Source organism: Falco punctatus (genome assembly GCF_963210335.1).
Source record: "Falco punctatus genome assembly, chromosome: 6".
NCBI lineage: Eukaryota > Metazoa > Chordata > Aves > Falconiformes > Falconidae > Falco > Falco punctatus.
In genome coordinates this window covers 17,349,944-17,365,281 of record NC_137585.1, presented here as the reverse complement: position 1 = coordinate 17,365,281, position 15,338 = coordinate 17,349,944, and the positions used below count along the sequence as shown (strand labels likewise).

The following is a 15,338-nucleotide window of genomic DNA, read 5'->3' as shown; positions in this document are numbered from 1 at the left end:
CATATTCCTTGGCAGGGGGGGGAGTAGTTGTATTGCGTAGATGCATCTTTCTGTTTGGAAATGAGTCAGAAGCTTGCACCTTAGATCTCAACACTTCTTAGTCAGGCATTTGAATTTTTTGTTGTATGTGGTATTAGTTTTTCTACACTGCACTAAGCAGGAAGAAAAGAGGTGTTCTACAGACATCGTCCTTGGTGATGACTTTTCTAACTGCCCTTTTTCTTGCACAGAGCCAACATTTCAGTCTGGATCACTGAAGCGCCCTGGCTCATCGAGGCAACTCCCCAGTAACCTTCGGATTCTACAGAATCCCCTGTCATCTGGTTTTAACCCGGAGGGCATTTATGTATGACAGTACATACCTCTTCTGGAGAGGACCTAGCAAGGTACCCTGGACAAGATACACTTTTGTTTTATTCTGCCAATGATAAATGGAAGAAGATTTTTATTTTCTTTTTTTGTTGTTGGGGGTTTTTTTGTTAAGCCGCCACTTTTTTTTTCTTCTTCCTCCAACACACCACTTGGAGCCATACCCTGTGCACTGATGCTAAAGAGACAGAGGAACTGTCTCGATTCCTAATTGGCAAGGATGACCTTGCTGTCAACACAGCTAGAGTGCAAAAACCTTCATTTGTTTTTGCCACTTCAGAAGTGTTTGGGAAAGTATTGTTCCTTGTATAGGCATAAATAATAGACTGAGGGTGAAGGAAACATGTATGCAACTTACCTGAGGTTTAATTTATTCCCTTTAATCAAATGGACGTGTGAATGTTGACCTTTTATATTTTTATTTTTAACTTCTGAGTAATCACGTATGGCTGTATGTCAGTCTGACAAGGTGACTTTAATTTGTGTGTACAAACATCCACCATTTGATCAAGTAAAACAGCTTGCAATGCAGAGTTCTGTGGAGTGCTGAACCGTTGAAATGGTTTCTCACCACTGGCTTTGTAACAGTTTCTGTTGTGGGTCATAATATCTCATGTTCCATCCATTGCTACCTTTTAAGGCTTGAAAAGTGAGCTTGTGGGATTTACTTGCTGTTGAATCTGCCTTGAATGAAGCACCTAGTATTCAAAAGATTTATGAAACATAAACCTTGGCTTGGTAAAAATATTTCCAGCATATGATTGAGGATGCACTAGTTAGATGATATTTTATTATATAGAATGTATATTTGAAATATTTTGCCACATTGTATATGCCTTTTGAGAAAAGAACAATGTAAGAAGTTGTCTTCATATATCTTACCAAAAGAGAGCAGGAGGCTTTCACTGTGTGTGATTTTGTACTTTATTTTTTCCACTAGCCATTACAGTGTTCTTGTTTTGCGGTAAATCTTGCTGTTGGAGAAGAAAAAACCACAAACAAATAAGCATCATATTCCAGCTTCCAGAATTCACTCAAGTTTTGTGAAGAAACCTGTCGGAGTCTCATGAAGTCAGTAGCAGAGCTTCTACTGACTTGTGTGGGGCCAGGATTTCGTTCCAGGTCCCCAGTGTTAAATGGTAGACGTCTAGCCCCTTTGAAAGATATATGGCTGCTCAGTCACTTAGAGAATATAAAGCTTACAAACAGGAAATTCACAGATCTGGTGGTAATTTTTTACAAAACATGACAAGAGAATGTTACTGCTTCTTGACATCGCTCGATGCAATCAAAGTTAAGCAGGGATTAGACAAAACGGCTTCCATGCAGAAAGTTAAGACACTACCAAGTAGCGTGTTGGTTACAGGCCTTGGAATTAGATTGCTAAAGTGGACACCAAGTTTGTAGAGAAAGTGACTGGCATCAGTGGGACACTTTGTGTACATTAGGAGGCTGGCCTCATGGATGAGTTAGAGAAGGGATGGGCCTTACCTGGTTGCATTTGGATCTCCTGTTCTAACAGCAACTCACATGTATCATCATCCCCACATTTGAGATCCCCTTGATATGAGAGGGGGTCACTGGGCTTTCACTGCAGTATTGAATACCTGGACTTCAGTCAGTGGCAAAATGTCAGCACCCCTGATGTCTTTGGAAGGGTCAGGATTTTACCACTGGTAGGAAATTCCAAGCTTTTTGCCATAGAAAATACATAAGAATTCTTAACTCCAAGCATCCTCTTGTGTTGATTTACTGATGTGCAGATAAATGTTAATTTAAGTTTCCTTTTTTAAAAGAAAAGCTTCCTGGCAAATGGAAGTTTTAGAAAACATAGTAGATAATGAAGGACTCTTGAGTGTTTAATGCATTTTTTTTTCCCTTTCCACTTATTAATGGCATCATATATTCTAAAAATGCTGCTGTATTTTGACTAACAGCAGCAGATAAGGCTGTGAATATATAAAGGACCTTTCCAAATGGACTCTGAATTTTTACTGTTTAATTTATCAGGTCGTGTCCCGTCCCGTCCCCCCGTCCCCGTCCCCCCCCCCCCCGTGAGCAAACTGGAAAATGAGATGTTCCTACTTGAGGAATCTTTGCAGTGCTCACAGATTTACTATTTACTGTTAGCTTATCACAGTTCTACGCTCATGTTAGCTGTGCCCGTAACTTTGTATTAAAAAAAAAAGAATGTGTATGTGTATATATATATTAAAAAAAAAGTGTAAAATATACACAGTTTGGGGACATTATCTGTCCAAGGTACTTGAGCATATATGCCTTACATTCTGCGTTCAATTTAGAGAAGTAAAATGGCCCTCTCCAGTGGATATCTTGCATCTTCAGCACCTCTTGATGTTAGACAACTGAGGCACTCAGCACCTTGCAAAGTCTGGCCCAAATTATGCTGCATGGGGGTGGGGGGAAACACAAGGAAAATCCTGATGCAATTTCAGTCTTGTACTGAAATGAAGTGTTTTTAAGGCAGATCGGCATACTTACCCAGCTAATGTTTTTGTCATACTTTGTGACTGGTCCATCTCCCACAGATGTCAGTTGAGCTGAATTGGGCTCTTGCATCATAAAAAGTGCTCTCTTTCTCTGCCAGGTTATTCTTTAAGATGGAGGGAGGACGGAAAGGATTAAAAGGAAGGGTAAGAGCGGCTTTTGGAGGGCTTGAGTTGTGGTTTTGTAATAGAATCAGGAAAGGAATTTGCCATTTATGTTAAAAATTAACACCTGCTGACTGCAGCAGCTGTTTGACAGAGAGGCCAGCCTGGAGCTGGCTCAGGAGTGGCTGCAGCATCATCACTGAGTGGACCCTTATTGTCAGGCCTTTAGTGTATGTCAAGGTGATCTGAAAAACGTTTACAGCTTCAGCCACTGTTGTGGCAAAGGAGAGGCTTTGGTATCCAACCCTGTCATTTGTGAAACACTGACAAATTCCCCTGCCCCTACCATACTCCTCTTGCTTATCAGATTTCACCCAGGCTAAAGTTCTATAGCATTTTCATCCGCTCTGTAAATAAACCAAAAAGAAATGGCATGCCCTTGCATTAAATGTGAATTGAACAATGTATTACAGTTATAAAAATTCCTTACACTATGGCATTAAGAGTTTTGCTTCTGATCAACTGTAGAACCTCACTCTTTCTTTACAAATGTAGAAAAAAAAATCATTTTCAAACCTACCTACGGGGCATTAGCAGAAAGGAAGCTATACATACTGTTTTTATGAAGTGCCATATTATTTACTGGGCAGCATGATAAAAATGGAGGGTTTTGTGCTTGCATTAAATAGTTGAATACACAAGCACTATTTTCCAGTGCATGGGGAATTTATATGGAGAACTCCTGTAATTTATTACTAACGGAATTAACTGTGTTACCTCTCTCATCCATGAGAATACAGTTTATTTTTGCTGGCGATGCTATTTTGTTAGGGGAAGAGGCAGGGAGGGTTGACCATTTGAAAAGCCAGTATGTTAATGCTAAGGTAAACATTCTGAATGCCTGAGTAAGGGAGAAACCCAAGTCCTGTTCTGAAAAGTCAGCTAGGAACCTGCCTCCCTTTATCATTCAGCGGGATGTAGGTTCCCAAGTGCCTGATTTGCTTCTGGAAATGGTGTGTTAGCTTTGAGATTACTTGCTTTTCTAAACCCTAGCAAGCTGGAAGGAAGTTCTTAAAGAAGAGAACTACCACTAGCATTAGCAATATGCAAACATGCTTTCATTGTGATGTAAGAGGGGAAAAGAACCATTAGTGAAATAAAAATCTCCTCTTGGGGCAATAATGCCTTGTTTTTAGTGTGAAGATAATTGCGTTATTTTAGTGAACGGAGATCATATGAGTATGATCAAAAAAATTGATCTTGTAATTTTTAGTGAGTTATCTTGAAGCATATAAATTCCTGATGTGCATTAACTTGAGTGAATTGGGCCTTAATGATCCATGTAAATAACAAAACTGTATTCAGATATTTTTTTTTTCCAGAAGATAGTCTCTAATGGTCTGTACTGTATTAAAATAAGTGTCAAAGTGTTACTTTTATATTACACCTCTTTTTTTTTTTTTTTTTAAAAAGGACATTGAAACCTGCATGTTTATTCTATTTGCTACAGTATTTTAATGTTTTGGATGAAGGCCATCGGCTGTATGGAGATGACAAAACAATCATTCTGTCTATTTATTCAGTATTGCTGCTTAAAGTTTTCAAAATAAAGCTTTCAATGCCAATATAGTGACTGATTGAAAGCTGTTCTAGCTCTCTTCAGGTGTTTTTTTCTATGTTTATAGAAAACTAAGTAAGTGAAACTTGGTATATAAACTGTTGTACCAGCAAAGAATTATTGCAATAATATTGTGGGGAGGGGTTAGGGTAAGTGTGTGTAGTATATACATAAATGTATGCATGCAGCAAATGCATTTAGGTCTCAAGTAAATGGAGTGCTAAGGAATGTTCAAATCCTTTGTGGGCTTGCAAGCAACTTACCCATGCAATCAAATACTGGTCAGTGCTTCATGCCAGCATGCAGTGCTTGTGAGGGGCACAGCAAGCAGAGGTGGTCACAAAGGATCAGCTCAGAGCCCTTTGAACCAAATGGGATTTAAGTACATTCTTGAGTATTCCATAGATGTGTTTCTGAATTGGGCCTAAAAGCATGTTCTGAGTCAAAAATCTTTCAGTTGCAGCAAGGATGCCTCGTTTCAAGCATAGCTGGTGCCTCTGAAAATTTGAGTAGTTTTGAGATGGATCAAGTATGCCTGCTCTATTTGTAAAGGGTATCAAAATGCAGAGAACATTCACCTTCGTGATCACCCCATGAAACTACTAACTAGGGGTTCTGACTGGAAGATTTGAGTTGCTGATGCTTTAACCTAGAGAAGCAATGCAAACTAACTGTGAAAGCACGAGTGAGCATTTTATTACTGCTCTGCTTCAATGCAAGATGAAAATCTGTATTATATGTAACTATATTTTTTGTCATTTAAAAAGCTTCTATTTTTTATTATTCTCATGACTGGCTGACAAAAGATATTGGATATGCTCCCATACAATAAATTCCCCTCTGAAACTTTGGGTCTTTACAGTTCATGGTTTGCTGGATTTGCACTGTTCATCTCGCGCACATCTCATGATACAGCTACTGGAACTCTGTCTGTCAAAGAACTCTTAGCCTGAAAGCAGGCCAAGGTAACGCTTGGTGTATCTAGAGCTCAAATGCTTTCAGAAACGGCCGTGTGTCAAGCGCTAGGACACAAGGAACACTCCTAAATGGCAATTTACTTGGAGGTATGGTCCACAACAGCTGCTTGTGTGGGGCCTCTGTGGCAGACAAGAGAGGTCCTCTGCCATAAAGTGTGCACACACAGTATTTTTCATCAGATACAGCTGAGAAACTAGAAGAGAATGGAGTGGCTTGTTTTTAGCTGAGGAGCCGTTACTAAGATTAATACTAATTCTGAAAGATAGAATTGGTCAGTGACTCAGAGGAAGCGTAACTTAAACCAAAGAGGCAGGGGTTTGCTTGGAGAGGTGATCAGGGAGAGGAACTGAATGTACAGAATCTTCACACAACAAATAACAATGTGCACAGATGCTTCAGGAGCAGGAAGAAACTGAACTTTGAACAAAGAACTAAAGACCCAATTCAGGCTTCGTTATTGTGCTGAAGACTGGAGGGCCTGTGAAGATTGCTTGAGATCATTTGAGTTAAGGCAGGGAACCTGCTACAGCTAGAGACTGGTGATTTAAGCCATCCAAATGCAGTCCTTAGTGTAATATCCCAACAAATGGATTTTCGTAAGCCAGCTGGAGCCTAATCTCATTAGATGGGAGGAGAAATGAGCTAACAGTAGTAGCACTGTTGACCGGCGATAAGACAAAGAATGTCATGAGCTTCACTGAAACCCTAGCACATGACATTCCTATTGGCGGGACCATGTAAGTTGTAGAGTACCTCTGCTCCTGAAAGGTACCCTTTTCTGCTTCTGTGCAAGTCAGCTGGCTGGGTTTTGTGGTAACTAAAGTTTCCCAGCATGCTCAGTAGAGCCAGGGCTACAGCGAATGATTCTGATCTTTTGCTTTGTCTTTAAAGAAAAAAGTAGTATATTTGTGCGTGACTGCTGCAGCACTAACTAGCTCAGTGTAGCTGGAGCACTAATGAGTTGCAAAGCTAGACCAGATCAATGGTCCATTTTTTTTAGAAGCTGTACTAAGTTCTGCCTGTCACATCTTTGGCAGCTAGGTGGTATTTCTTTATAATACCAATTTTTAATGATTGTTTCAACTAAATTGTCTAGCGTGTGAAGTAAGGCACAAAGAGCAATGGTCCCCATTATTGCCTTTCTTGAAAATGATATATTTGCTACCTTTGGTATTGTAGCTAGTGTTAATGAGTATTTCCTAGGTCAGTCACCACTTCACCATTAATTTTCTCCAGAAACATTGGATGGAGACAATCTCTACTGGTCTGTTTTGTTGTGTATTTCCAGGTGGGTATGCAGTGTACTTTTTTCCATCCTCTAGTGAGTTCCCTGTCCAGTGTGCTGTCAGGTCAGCAAACTGTGGGGTTGAATTGTTAAAGTCTTGAAAAGAGCCTCCTTGGTATGTGCTAGTTCGACAAGGAACTTGATGCAAATGGAGATGATAAACTTAACTGAGCAACCTCACCAGCTGTCTGATCGACTCAGACCCTGCCAGTGTCCTCAGGCCACTTCTGTTGGTTTTGTCTGTGCCTCCCCTAGGCAAGAAACCTCCTTGCTGTCATATAGACAGCCTTGGTGTTTCTGCCCTGTGAATGTGTATTTGCTCTGCACTGACACCTGGCTAAAACAGACGTCCATCCCTCATGCAAACTAAAGTTTGATTTCTAAAGGCTTTTCTGACCTGAATCCCTGGCTATGGAAAGGCTGCAGGGATCTCTGCAATCTCTGGCAGAGTGAGAGAGTGTCATCACAGTATCCACACTTTTTTGTTCAGTCATCTAGAAGCTGACAGGTGAAATACAGCTACAGCAGAACAGGTTTTCAGCTGCAAGAGTGGCAGTTGGGTGTTAATCTCCAGTATTTGCTTTGGTCCACCCAAGCTGAATATAGGAGACACTGATTTAAGTTTCCAGTCCTTTGAGTCACAGCTATATCAAGGAGAAGCAGTTATGACGACAATGTGAAGTCCAATCGGCAGGACAGGTTCCTGTACGGTAACACGCATTTGTCCTGCAACAGTTATAAGCTATGTCCCACATCCCTATCTCATAATGTGATTACTTTATTAATTACCTATATATTGGCTTGTTTCCCAATAGCATGCTTTCATGTGTACTGTTCCTGCAAAATACAGAATGATGCTATTGTTCAAGCTGTAGTTTTCCCTTTCTGTACATCTTTTTTGCATGTGCTATTCCATGCCGCTTGTTTCAGCTACACACTCTGTCTTGCTTTACTTCCTGCAGAAGGAGGAAGGCGGTAAGTAATGGGAAGACTTCGTGTGAAAATGCAATATAAGAGATCTGATATTCAATCCTAGGTCAAAGTGGAGGGAAGAAAAGTTTTCTATGATTTCTTTTTAATGAGCAAATGTTTGGGAAAAAAAAATTCAGAAGCGCTCCCGCTGGGCTTATGAAAAGTCCACTTAAAAAACCTTATCCAGTGAAACACAAATGAGTGCCGATAATTACCTGCCTAGGTATTTTAAAAGGAGGGCTTCTGGTTAAAAAAAATAGGGTGGGGTGGGGAGGGGGGGGTGTCGAGGTGGGAGGGAAGTAGGATGTAAAACACCTTTAACCTGATCCATATTTGCCCTGATAGTCCCTTTCGCTACCCATGTGATGGAAAGTGAAAGGAATCATCCAGCTTTAGAGCCAGTGACGTGGTATCACAGGGTGCCATCAGCAGCTGTTGCTAAAACAAAATTCAGGCCAGCTTTTAAGTGGGGTATAACTGGAATTTCTTTGTCATTGCCTATGGAGCTTGTCATAAAATTACTGTCACAATGTGCAATAGCATATCCCTTTTATCAGGTGTACCAAACTGCTTTTCATTAAATGTTATGTGCCCAGGAAAGATGCTTCAACTTTAGCAGTCATAATCAACCGGCGGTGAAATTTGGTCAATGAGCTAGAACTGGCCGTTCCGGAAAGCTGAAGAGAAACCTGAGAACACCAGCCAACCTTTAACTAGCTTTGTTGCTACAAAGTAGTCTTAACTGTTCTCTTGACCTAGCAAACCTGCATCATGGTTACCAAGACTCTGACCTGGATTCTCCATTGTCATGTAGCTTGTCTCATGTACAAAATGAGCGTGGACAAAGACAGCCACATGGCTAAATGAGAAAGGTAACAATGTCCATTAGCTGTACAACTGGTGTGAAAGGTTATGCTAGATGCAGGGCACCAGATAATCTTGTCCCCTCAGCTCTGTCACAACACTGCAATTACAACAAGGTCTACGCGAGAGGGCAGCAATACACGCTGGCATGCCCGGAGCAGTGTAGCTACGCAGCTAGTTGAAAAGCAGGTTTTCTAGGTGTATATATAGCACATAATAGAGAATCATGTAAAATACGCAGGATTCCATCTCTAAGTATGTTCTTTCAGAAAGGACGCAACAATACTTATGAAGAACTGTGTCCTCCTAGTCACGGCACATGCGTAGCTGATGCACAAATGATGTGATTCTTGCAGTTTCTGTTAGGAGGGCTCAGGTCTTGTAGCCTTCTGAAACCTGTGCAGATGTGCATTGAAACATTCCGTTTTAGAGCTTAATCTGTGCCTGGCATATTTGCCTGTGCCTGGCAAGCTCTTGTTTCATTTCCCAGCTCTGCCACAGATTTCCTGTGTGTGACCTTGGGCAAGCTACTATAATCCCTCTGGATTGGAGTCCCCCGGCTGTAAGCTTGAGATAATACTGCTTCATCCCCTTTGACTTTGTCTATATATACGGATGCTCTGTGGGGAACAGCATCTTGTTTCCTATTTGTTTGGCAAATGCTACTTAGCACAACGTGGTCCTGATCTTGGCTGTGCCATCTAGATACTACTGCAATGAAGTATATTTTTATATCGTGCTAAGAGGATGACAAGAAGTCACTCCACATTAGTTTTACTGTACAGTGAGAGCAAGATGCAGGTGTGCTGAGGGAAGCTGGAGGTTGTTGAAGGTGAATTCTTGTTTGGCTTTACATGGATTTCTTTCACTAAAGAGGTAAAAAAGAAAGGCAAGTAAAGGAATTAAGCCTTCTCATTTCAACTTTTGCTCAGCTCTGTTCTTCTTGCAAAGTGATGCTATTACAAAAGGCAGCCTAAATCCTTTTGCAAGTCCTACTTGGGAGTGTGTTATACCTAATCAATAGAAACAATTGACTGAGCAGGCCCAGATTTGCTTGGTGGTCCTGAATGTTCCATAAGTCTTACGATGATGTTCCAACAACGTGCATGCAACTAGTAATTCACCACGACAGGCTGCTATTTCACAGTTTTCTGTAGATATCTAAGTGTCCTTTGGTATTAGGGGCTGAAGAGGTAAAGCACACAAGAGTTAGAATTGTAGAAGGGTGCCTTTTTTTTTTTTGGTTGTTTGCCAGTTCCAAGGTGTTTTCTACGTGCTGCTCCCAATAAATTCATTTCACCAATAAACACCTCAGCTGCGCTGGAGAGCTGCACAGAATAAGCAATCTTCAGATCAGCACGCCTTAGCACAGAGACTCAGTGCTACTACTCAGTTCTGCGATTAAAGATCATTTTAAGATGTTGCCATCTGAACACATTTAGGTAATAATTAGTGCAGCTGCTGGCATTTGACAAGGTAATGATATCTCATGTCCTGCTCAATAAAGTTCTTACTGCTACCTTTGTCCATGGTCATCTAAGGAACTGTACACCAGGAAGCACCTACTTCTAGGAGCACCTCTCTCCTTGGGTAGGAAAAATGTACTGAGCCTGCCCCGGGCGTGTAGTCACACAGGGGAAGCACATACTTTAGGTGCTGTGAGCAAGTACAAAGCCAGGGTCTCAATAGCCTGAGAAGCACGAGTACCCGGTGAAATTGCTTGTTTGACACGTCTTTGTTCATTGTTGGAAGACAGCCTAAAATTCCCAAGAAATAAAAACTATCTTCTTATGTTACTGTTGTTGAATAACAATGATCCCAAGCATATACGTTTATTATATATGCGCACACACATATGTGTGTGTAGTCAAGTCATTAGACAGCATTATCCCATTTGTCAGCTTGGGAGACTTAAGGCACAGGGAGGTAAAGGGCCTTCACAGAAGTACATGCCCTTCATCTCTGTACACCTACTTTTGTATATGGATCGTTCACTAAAAAGTCTGCTCTGATCACACAGAAATAGAGTTGCCCAACAACGGTTCAGGCAGGCTGGAGAGCCATCTGGCCAAATATTTGGCCTCTAGCTCTACAGCAAGAGCTGAATGGGCATGGGCAGCTCAATAGTAAACAGTACCCTTGGTCTGGAGTTCCTGAAATAACCTACTCAGAGGGGAAGCTTTCCCTAACCCTTCAGTCAGAGGTTAATCCTCTTCATGATAGCAGAGGATTTATCTCTTTTCCAAACTGAACAATGTAAGCACTTCAAAAGAGGTGACTCTTAATCTCTCCTTTTGCAAGTGTTGCACCAGGTTCCACCAATAAAGCTTTTACCTTTGAGATCTAATGAGTCTGTTTTAAACTTAAAGCTTTACTCTGCAAAATTAATGTCTTCATCTACCATTGATTTTAGCACACTGGTTTCAGCATATGCAGAAGGAATTCAGCTCCTTGCAGAATTAAACCCATTTATTGTAAGTTCTTTGGCAGGGACTGCAAAGCGGGGAAGGCAAGATTAACAACAACAATAACAAGCTACTCTATGTTAAAGCGTCAGGTTTGTGTTTCTTGTAATGCAGATCATCAAGACTTCAGTTAACCTCCATCAGTATTTGACCTTCGAGATGTAAAATATTCTTAGATCCTAAGAATAAGGAAAAATCTTCCTGGCATTGTTATGCCTCATTTTGGCTATAGAAATGCACATGCTCTCTGATGTACAGGAGATGGGCTCACTGTGGTTCACTGCCTCCGTGTCTGATTAAAGCCAGAAGGTGAAAAGGTAACTGAGAGGTATTAGTAAAAGGAACTCCATCCAAGTGACGTAGTTCTGGGGTGACTGTGTTTGGGCTTAAAAATCTGAGTCTGTTCTGATTTCTTTTTCAGGTAACTACTTAGCTTACGGCTTCTCTTGTCATCATATGCAAGTCACCCGTTTTGCTAGGAAAGCCATGCAGAAAAGCTAGAAAGAGCCAACTGTAATTATATTTAGATTTGAAGCTGCCCAAGAAACTACTGTGGTTTGAAACCACATCCAAAAAAGTTGGCATTTCGCAGCGGTGTTCCTGCTACAGTTCACTACTGCGTGGCTGGACTGCATTTTCACCTGCCTCTCAGTATTGATAACAGGGATAGATCAGAAGGAAAAAAAGTGTTCTGTTCTCGGCTGTGCAGCATGCAGTTGTGAGGCAGTGGTTCTGCACTGCCTTTCTGCTCCTGGCCCAGCCAGAAGCTTGAGACTCTCCAGTAACGTGGAGGTGCCTTCAGGCAAGGGGCAGGCTTGCATCTTGAAGGCACTGTCACATGGACTCACCGGGAACACCTGGGGAAAGAGAGGAGGTCCCCTCTTTACAGGCTTGTACAAATACAAATGATTTGATGGGAAAATGCTAGCGTAGCCCTAACCTGCCAGCATGCTATCCCAGACCAGGCAGCCTTCTTCCTAGAGAAGGTATAGATGATCTCAGAGTAAAACAAAAGGAAGGAACACACGCTACCTTCTCACTGATTTTGACAGGCAACTGAATTGCCCTCTACCCTTTTGAACATATTGCCCTGCGGTTACTAAACTCAAGCAACCCTGTGACATTACTGTGTACTTTTAAAAACAGTTATTGCAGACTTTGCATGTTCGGCAATCACAACAAACAGATGGACTCTTGGAAATACCTTCTGGGCCTGGCAGGACACTGATGGGAGCACGCTTCCCGTAGATGGCTCCTGGGGCATGGCACACAGATTACTCTCAAAGGTCATTTTAAATAATTGTACTTACCTTGTAGTTTACAACACCAGAATTGGCCCTGCAAACAGTTGTGTTAGGCTTTTTGCAAAGCCACTTCATGTTTTGCAAACAGACGGATGTATTTTTTTACATTCTTTTTTTTAATTTTTTTATTCCATATTTTTTACATTCTTATTTCTCCGCTCTGTAGCACAAATTGCAATCCAAACATACAGCTTCTTTCTTTCTGTTGTGCCAAGGGGCAGGAACACAGGCAGCCCAGGTTCACACAAACACATTTTTCTTCACAGACGGACTAGGAGTGCCGGTGAGGATTATGTAATGATGGCAGCTTGTTAGGCCATGGTAGCTCCTTCTGCTTTAGATGTCAGGAGATGCTGAAGGATGCACAGGCAGCCTTAACTCTGACCCTTGCCCATACATATTCCCATACTCTTCAGTTACCTTGGTAGCACCTGTAATAAGCAGTCCCTGCCTATTCTACACACCTATCCTTTTAAGCAGTCTGTTATTAAACAGTTTTTCCTGCTTGTGTTGGTACACACCCCTCTACAGGTATCTCCTTCCTGAATTCACTCCAGAAACCAAAGTCTCAATTGCAGTGCATTCAGCATGACAGACCCAGCAAGCAGCCTGTATATCAAAACCAGAGCATCTGTAAGAAAACCAAACCAACCTCACATTCATGCTTTCAGTCCCCTAACTCACAGCAGCTTTTCTCTAGAACAACAGAGGGCACCACGCTTCACACAAAAAGCTGAGGCTGGAAGAGGAGCTGCCCTGCATGTGAGTAATAGTTTGGTAACTAGAACCTTTCTCTCTCAGTGAGCGATTTGGATTGAATATTCTTCCTCCAAGGAAGGATCTCTTGAGGAAGAGATCTCTTCATGCAGACCTCTGCATCTTCCGCTCCCTGTGGGAAGGCCCTGGGCAAAAGGTATTCACAGAGATGTGTGTACTGTTTGTCCTGTGGATCTTGTCCTCATTTGCACAGAAGAATTAAGCAGTCACTTATTGAGAAATAGCTTTACCCTATTGATTAAGGTCTTCACTTGGGGGAAGAGGAAACCAGAGTGCCAGTTCCTGCTCCGGCTCCTGTGAAGATCTGTTTTTATTCCAGTGGGTTTGTAGCATGAAATACATAAACATGCTGCAAAGTAGGACTGGAATCTAGGTTTCTCCTCTCAGATGACTCTGTTATCTTCTGATCTTTCTGTGCTGTCCAACAGGTGCCTCCAGCCACAGCCTCCCCTGCCACCTGGTGAGTGCTGCCACTGCCAACAGTTTTGAAATAAAGGTAGCAAATCTAGTTCATCTGTTGAAAAACACACTGATTTGTGCATCTACCTCTGTGAAAGGCTTTAGACCCGAGATCCAAGTAGAAGGCAGTGATAATTGTCTGAGGCCCAGAGCAAGCAGGGGGTGCAGATGTGTCCTATTAACTAGTTTGTACATCTCTCTTCTGGTCCCACCATCTGTGGTTAATTCCCGTTCGGGGAAGCTGTCCACAGGGTGGCTGTGGCTCTCACACAGAACCTGATGGCTCTTGTGTCCAGACCATTTCATGCAAGGAGCAGCATGATTATGGTGCAGCCAAGATCGATGACTACCCTAGGTCCCTTGGCCATGGCAGGAAGCAAACTAACAAGAGCTGCTGAGGCTGGTACTAATGCTTTTCCCTGGCTGAAGCAGAAAGGTCCGTGGGATGCCATTCACAGTCCTCCAGCCTTGGGCTTTCTGAGGTATGTCTCAGAAGCACACATTTGTGGGAGGACTGGATATATGACAGGCAGGGTGAGGGCGGAGCGGCAGCTCCTAAATAAATAAAAAGCTCAGGTATATAAAATGCATAGCAGATTCTGCTAGGGGGACAAGCACTCCTGGTGCTAAAGTCCTTTCGTGAAGCTACAAAAAGGCTGGGATGCTTGAAAGCTTGTCTAGTTTTCCAGTGGCATCAGCTTTACTAATAAGAGGTCTTGTCTTCTGCTACAGACCATGTTTTGCTTATATCCATAGAACTTCACGGTAACAACACACTATTTGAGAAGAATCAGAAGCGAAAAAATCAGTTTCTACGCAGGAGGTCCGAGATCATCGTTTATTAGCCTTCCAGCTGATGCCCTCCAGGGCTACAGACCTCTCGGTCTGTGTTACTTTCTGCACAAGAAAGCAGAATTGGTCCATGCCTGTGTAACACTGCATTTCTGTTTGCTCAGAATGCATTGAGCACGCCTCTTGAATGTCAGGACTCCAAATCCAACTTGTTTTAAACTCTGAATGCTGCCCTCAGGCAGTGCTAAAACTTACCATCTCCCCGAATCTGCCGTGACATTGGTGGTGTTACTACCTCTGCGCAGTCCAAAGGCCACCAGTGCCGTTTCAACCCAGGTACACGGCAGGCTCGGGGGGTGCCTGCAAGGACAAAGGCAAATCCCGTTTCCTCGCAAGACCAGCAAGCCACGAAGCCCACACGGGGCTGCCAAAGCCCGACTGACCCGTGCAAGGGGTTTGCCCACCGCCTGAAGCCGGGAGGCCCTGCACCCGCGGACGCTGTCCCCCGCGGCGGCGCCTTCCCCGCGCCATCCGCCGGCAGCCGCCCCGCCTCGCCCCGGGGCGGGCAGAGGCCAGCGGGGCCCGCAGCCGCCGCTAGCAAAGGAGACCCGACACGCAGGGCAGTCCCTCGCCCCGAAGCCGCCCGGGCGGCCAGCCGGCCAGCAGCGCGGCGACCGGGGCCCGGCCAGGGCGGCGGCCGTTTCCCAGAGCAGCCGGCGGCCGGTGCGCCTGAGGTGCCGCCCAGGGCCGCCCCCAGCGCCAGGCGGCAGCGCCACCGGGAGACACGCGACCTGCTCAGCGACCGGCGGCGGGCGGGGAGGGGCGGGGAGGGGCGGGGCGGGG

At 43.3% G+C, this 15,338-nt stretch overlaps 1 protein-coding gene and 1 long non-coding RNA gene across 4 annotated transcripts in view; one reads left to right on the top strand and one right to left on the bottom strand.

The window, feature by feature from the left end:
• RASSF8 (Ras association domain family member 8) overlaps positions 1–4,606 on the top strand; it is a 111,343-nt gene extending 106,737 nt beyond the window's left edge. For 2 of the 3 annotated variants that reach the window (XM_080392879.1, XM_080392880.1), the window contains one exon: positions 231–1,274. In XM_080392879.1, coding sequence (XP_080249005.1) covers positions 231–352 — 122 coding nt within the window. In that variant the 3' untranslated portion in view covers positions 353–1,274. Of the gene's footprint in view, positions 1–230; positions 1,275–4,454 lie in introns of those variants that run through there. The other variant, XM_080392878.1, reaches the window with a different exon arrangement.
• LOC308066053 lies at positions 445–15,338 on the bottom strand. Its single transcript, XR_013929006.1, has 2 exons — positions 14,751–15,338; positions 445–13,076 (listed from the first exon to the last, which is right to left on the bottom strand). It is a non-coding gene; the product is annotated as an uncharacterized lncRNA (long non-coding RNA).